We start from the raw sequence: 4,990 nt of genomic DNA on the forward strand, positions 1-4,990 counted from the left end.
TTAAACCAACCTAATTACTCCTATTAACTAGCATTAACACTCAAAGACCACAATTTCATTGTCTTGTTAACATTACCTTTTTCTTCCTCTTTTTCTCTCCTATAGGAAAATCAAAATATCTTAATAGTAGCTTTGGTGGAATTCCATTCTCTAATGGCTCATAACCAAGAATTAAATTACCCCACTATAATTCCCCTTCAATATTTTCCTTAAAATTTCTCATTTTCAATTAAAATTCACCAAAAGTTACATCATTTCTCTATTCTAGCATCTGGGTATTTGATTCCTGCATCTGAATTTTTCGGGGTATTCTTCAAAATCACTTTTTTTTGACACCCAAAAGAAAAAGAAAAAGATGCCAACTTTAAATTTTCCTTTAAGGTGGGAAAGTACAGGGGATAAATGGTGGTATGCATCTCCTATAGATTGGGCTGCAGCAAATGGTCATTATGACTTAGTTAGGGAACTCCTCAGGCTTGATGGAAACCATCTTATTAACCTAACTTCGCTCCGCCGGATTCGCCGCCTTGAAGCAGTGTGGGTTGATGAAGAACAATTTGATGATGTTGCAACATGCAGGTGTGAAGTTGCAAAACAATTGTTCAATGAATGTCAGATTGAAAAAGAAGGGAAAATCAAGAATTCTTTGATTATTGCTGGTTATGGTGGATGGATTTTATACACTGCTGCATCAGCTGGGAATTTGGGTTTTGTGCAAGAACTTGTAGGAAAATACCCTTTACTTGTATTTGGGGAAGGTGAATATGGGTTGACTGATATACTATATGCTGCTGCTAAGAGTAAGAATGTTGAGGTTTTTAAGGTTGTTTATGATTTTGCCGTTTCCCCGCGGTTTTTGGGTGGAGAAGGAGAGGTAGAGGAGCAAATGGAGGATGTTCCTTTGGGGTTTAAGATGGAGGTGAAGAATAGAGCTGCTCATGCTGCTGCTAGAGGTGGGAATTTGGTTGTTTTGAAGGAACTTCTTGGTGATTGTACTGATGTTTTGGAGTTTAGAGATGCTAATTGTTCTACTATTCTGCATTCTGCTGCTGGTAAAGGCCAAGTTGAGGTAAGGTTCTTGCTTTGTAAGTAAATCTAAGTTATGCACGGGTCATTTGATTAAAAACCCAATTATTATTATTGAATTGTTCAACATGTAACATAAAAGAAATGACAGCCGAGTTGGTTCTGTACACGAGATTAGTACAATCCAATTTATACAATCCAATTTATACTAGCATTTTGGATATACTCATGTTGCCTTGTGTGTGTTAGCTTTTTTTTTTTTTTTTTTTTTTTTTGCCTCTCATGGTCAATTGATTAGCATGTTCTCTATTTTTTGTATAGTGATGTTTTAAGGAGTTCCCCAGGACCTGACTTTGTGCGGGATGGTGTGTTGATGACCATAACCATGATGTTTTAAAGAGTTATGGTTGATCATAGGTTTAGGATTTTGTCAAAGAATTGGGTTCTCTCATTTGTGTAAGGATAAAAGTAATTCATTTTTTAGGTATGTGTATCAGTAATTCAGTATATGCAGGAAACTTTGCCACTATAAAAGACAAGGGAAGTGTTCTTACTTATAAAATAGTTTTGTTTGAATATACTCAAGTTTGGATCTTACAAAACAATGGAGTAAGCTTTCATAATACATAGTCTATTTCTAACATCATAATTCATAAGCCTTAAGGATTCCAATTGGGAATTGTCTAGTACTGGTGCATGTTTTTTGTTTGTCCGACTTTGTCCTGAGGCTTCTGTTCATGAATCATGAAGGCGTTGTGCGGTTGAGGTCAGTTAACTAATCTAGTTCGTTGTCGGTGGTATGACCGTTGTCTATGATTTGTTAATCGTCTTGCGAATCATGAATCGAGAAAAACAAATTATGGTCGGGCTTTTTTGAACCATATTGAGCGAATTATGTTTCACGGGGTATGCAACAAGTGAAATTAACGAGCCTATATAAATATAAATATATTTTGAGATGCATTTGTTAATGAATGAGCCTGAGATAGGATCATACCTTTCTTCTTAGTTGTAGGAAAGTGAAATTTGAGTAGTAGTACATCTTATACGCTATTACAAACTATGACAAATTGCTTTGGATCCAACTCAAAGTAGGGACACCAAATAATAGTGATATGCAACAAGTGATTATTTTCATTTTTCTTTGTTTTTTAAGTAATTATTTTGTTCCTTGATCAGACAATTACGATATTTTGGTGATTAATTTGTATCCTCATCTGAGCTATTCTGTCTGTTTACGAAACATTTAATACCGAACTAGTGAAGTCAATATCAAGTACCCATGGCCCAAGGGAAGCAAGCATTGAACTTTTGGAAGTAGGAACAGTTTAGTAAGATGGGTGTAATAAGTTTTTAGTTAGTACAGGTCAGAAATAATAAAGAGGGATGGGAAATCATGCTCATGGGGTGGTCCATGGTGGCTCATGGGCTTTGAGTTGTGGATTGAGATGGTTTGTAGTGTTTCGAGTATTATCTATTCACATTACTCATTGCCTTTTGAGGTACTCTTGTATGAGACCGTCTCTCGGTGAGCTGACCTAAACAAAGAGCCTATATTCTCATAGTATGTATTAGATGGGTTATTTAAACCATGTAGAACGCATCTCGGTGAGACTGTCTCATTCAACAATGTGGTGCAGGGAGCTTTAGGAGGTAGATAATAGAGAAATTAAGATAGGTTCGAGCATCAGACAGAGTGATGAAAAGATTCTCCCTAAAAGTAGAATGTAAACTTTGATTCAGGATAAGCTTTTATGAAGTACAATTCTAGTAGTTGGGACAGAGAGTGCACTAGTGTAATTGGTATAGTTGAAGAGTATGTCTTTGGAATAATTGTGTTTATTGTATATCTAAGTCCCACATCGGAAAAACAAGTGCTAACAAACATATAAGTGATCCAGCTCCAAATTAGTATGCGACCTTCTGGAAAGGTGCCCTAAAACAAATCCGTGGGGGCTCGGCCCAAAGTGGACACTTGCTAATTCAGATCATTCACGGCAGATGGGCCCAACAAATTGCATTAATCATGATATCTTTTAGGGGTCTTACGATCCGCTTAACCCTTATAGAAGCTCCAAAAGATTCTTTAGCGACTCGAGCCAACTGTGCTGAATTTTATTGTTTTGTAGTTTGTAATTTATCTTCAAATGGGTAAAACCTTTATTCTGTTACTTTTTGGTGGGGTGTTCTTTTTTGGTCGATTACTGATAAACCTCGATCTGTTCTTGTAGGTAATTAAGCATTTGATAGCATCCTACGACATGATCTCTACCATTGACGATAAAGGCAACACACCATTGCACATTGCGGCTTACAGAGGCCAGTTATCTGTTCTTGAAGCATTGAGTAAAGCTTCACCTTCATCGGCTTCTGCAGTTAACAACGACATGGATACATTACTCCATGTCGCTATTGTGGGTTTCCAATCCCCTGGTTTTCGTAGACTCGATCAACAGATCGATCTAATGAAACAGCTAGTAAGCAGCAAAAGTTTCATCATCGAAAACATTATCAATTCCAAGAATAGCGAAGGGAGAACTGCTCTTCATTTGGCCATTATTGGGAACATACACTCGGATCTAGTGCAACTATTAATGAAGGCACCCTACATCAATGTAAACATCCGCGATGATCATGGAATGACCCCACTTGATTATCTTAAGCGACAACCAAAATCGGCATCATCAGAGATTTTGATCAGGCAATTGATATCGGCTGGTGGTATCTCGAGCTGTAAAGACTATGCTGTGAGAAAAGCATTTGCTTCCCATTTGAAGATGCAAGGCGTCTGCACTAGCCCAGGAACCTCTTTCAGAGTGTCCGACAATGAAATATTCCTCAACACAGGTATTGACTGTTTGATGAATTCTACTGCAGGCCGGTTTTGTGGAGAACATGTTCGTTTACAGTCTTCGACTGAGGCTAGCCGTTGCAGCTCGCCTACTAAGGACGACAATAGAATTCCCAACATAAAGAAATCAGGCCCATTGCAGAATGCCGCTAAGCGCCTGAAACATATGTTTCATTGGCCATCAGTGAAAAGGAAAGAAACGGAGAGAACTAAGAGAACATCGGAGAAGGAAGAGAGTTTTTCCGACAAAAGATGGAGCGCCTCAGACGAAATGCCAATCCCGCTAAGAGAGCGATATTCCAATGCTTCCTGTCTTTCGAGTAATAAGAGAACTCTCTCTGTGAGGAGTAACCTTTCGAGTCCTACTAACCGAAAGAAAATGGCTTCATGGATTGTACGACACGATGGCTTATTGCACGATCAGCTTAAGGTGAACCTTTCAGCACTTTCATCTAGTTCTTCGGAAAAAGGGAAAGAAATATGTGTGAAACATGAGAACGCAAGACCGTCTTGCTCAAAGCAAGTAAATACCGATGACAATGTGACATGGAAACAAGGATCCATGGACAAGCGATTTGTAAATCCGACTTTGTGCTTTGGGGGATCCCACTTATCAGTTAAGAATTCGGTAAGTAAGCAGTGTACTAAGCAACCGGTTCATGCTGCTGCGTAAGGTAACCATCCAGAACCAATCACCCTATAGATGGATCGGTTATAAATCGACTTAGACGATAGTTATAAGTCCTATAACTTTTGAGTTTCGTCACAACTCGTGATCGATTGTATGACTCTGCTGATCAATTCTGAGATGTTAGCTTCTAAACTATATCCTGTATTATATATGAAGTTTTATTTTTGATCAATAAAACAATGACCTTTGGAAAGGTGTTCAAAACATACTCGATGATCAGAAATTTACCCGGCCTTGTAATCGAATATGTTTTGACCCGACTTTAAAAATGATTTACAATTATGTAAAAAAACAATATGGATGCAAAGCCTGATTTCAAACCGACCAAGACACTTAATTCCATACATCAACCATAATTTCACATCAACTAAAATCACTCGACTAAGGTTTTCTATGTCGAAAGACTGAAGCCAATTTTATGA

At 37.9% G+C, this 4,990-nt stretch overlaps 1 protein-coding gene across 1 annotated transcript in view; it reads left to right on the forward strand.

Moving 5' to 3' along the window:
• Positions 1–4,772, forward strand: part of LOC130824645 (uncharacterized) — a 5,348-nt gene extending 576 nt beyond the window's left edge. Inside the window, exons 1-2 of the mRNA XM_057689731.1 lie at positions 1–1,069; positions 3,258–4,772. The exon at positions 1–1,069 is cut by the window's left edge and continues 576 nt beyond it. Of these exons, the coding sequence (XP_057545714.1) occupies positions 356–1,069; positions 3,258–4,550 (2,007 nt within the window). The 5' untranslated portion in view covers positions 1–355 and the 3' untranslated portion in view covers positions 4,551–4,772. The remainder of the gene's footprint in view (positions 1,070–3,257) is intronic.
• The last annotated feature ends 218 nt before the right edge of the window (positions 4,773–4,990 follow it).

The sequence above is a fragment of the Amaranthus tricolor genome, chromosome 9, assembly GCF_026212465.1.
Source record: "Amaranthus tricolor cultivar Red isolate AtriRed21 chromosome 9, ASM2621246v1, whole genome shotgun sequence".
In the NCBI taxonomy this organism is placed as follows: domain Eukaryota; kingdom Viridiplantae; phylum Streptophyta; class Magnoliopsida; order Caryophyllales; family Amaranthaceae; genus Amaranthus; species Amaranthus tricolor.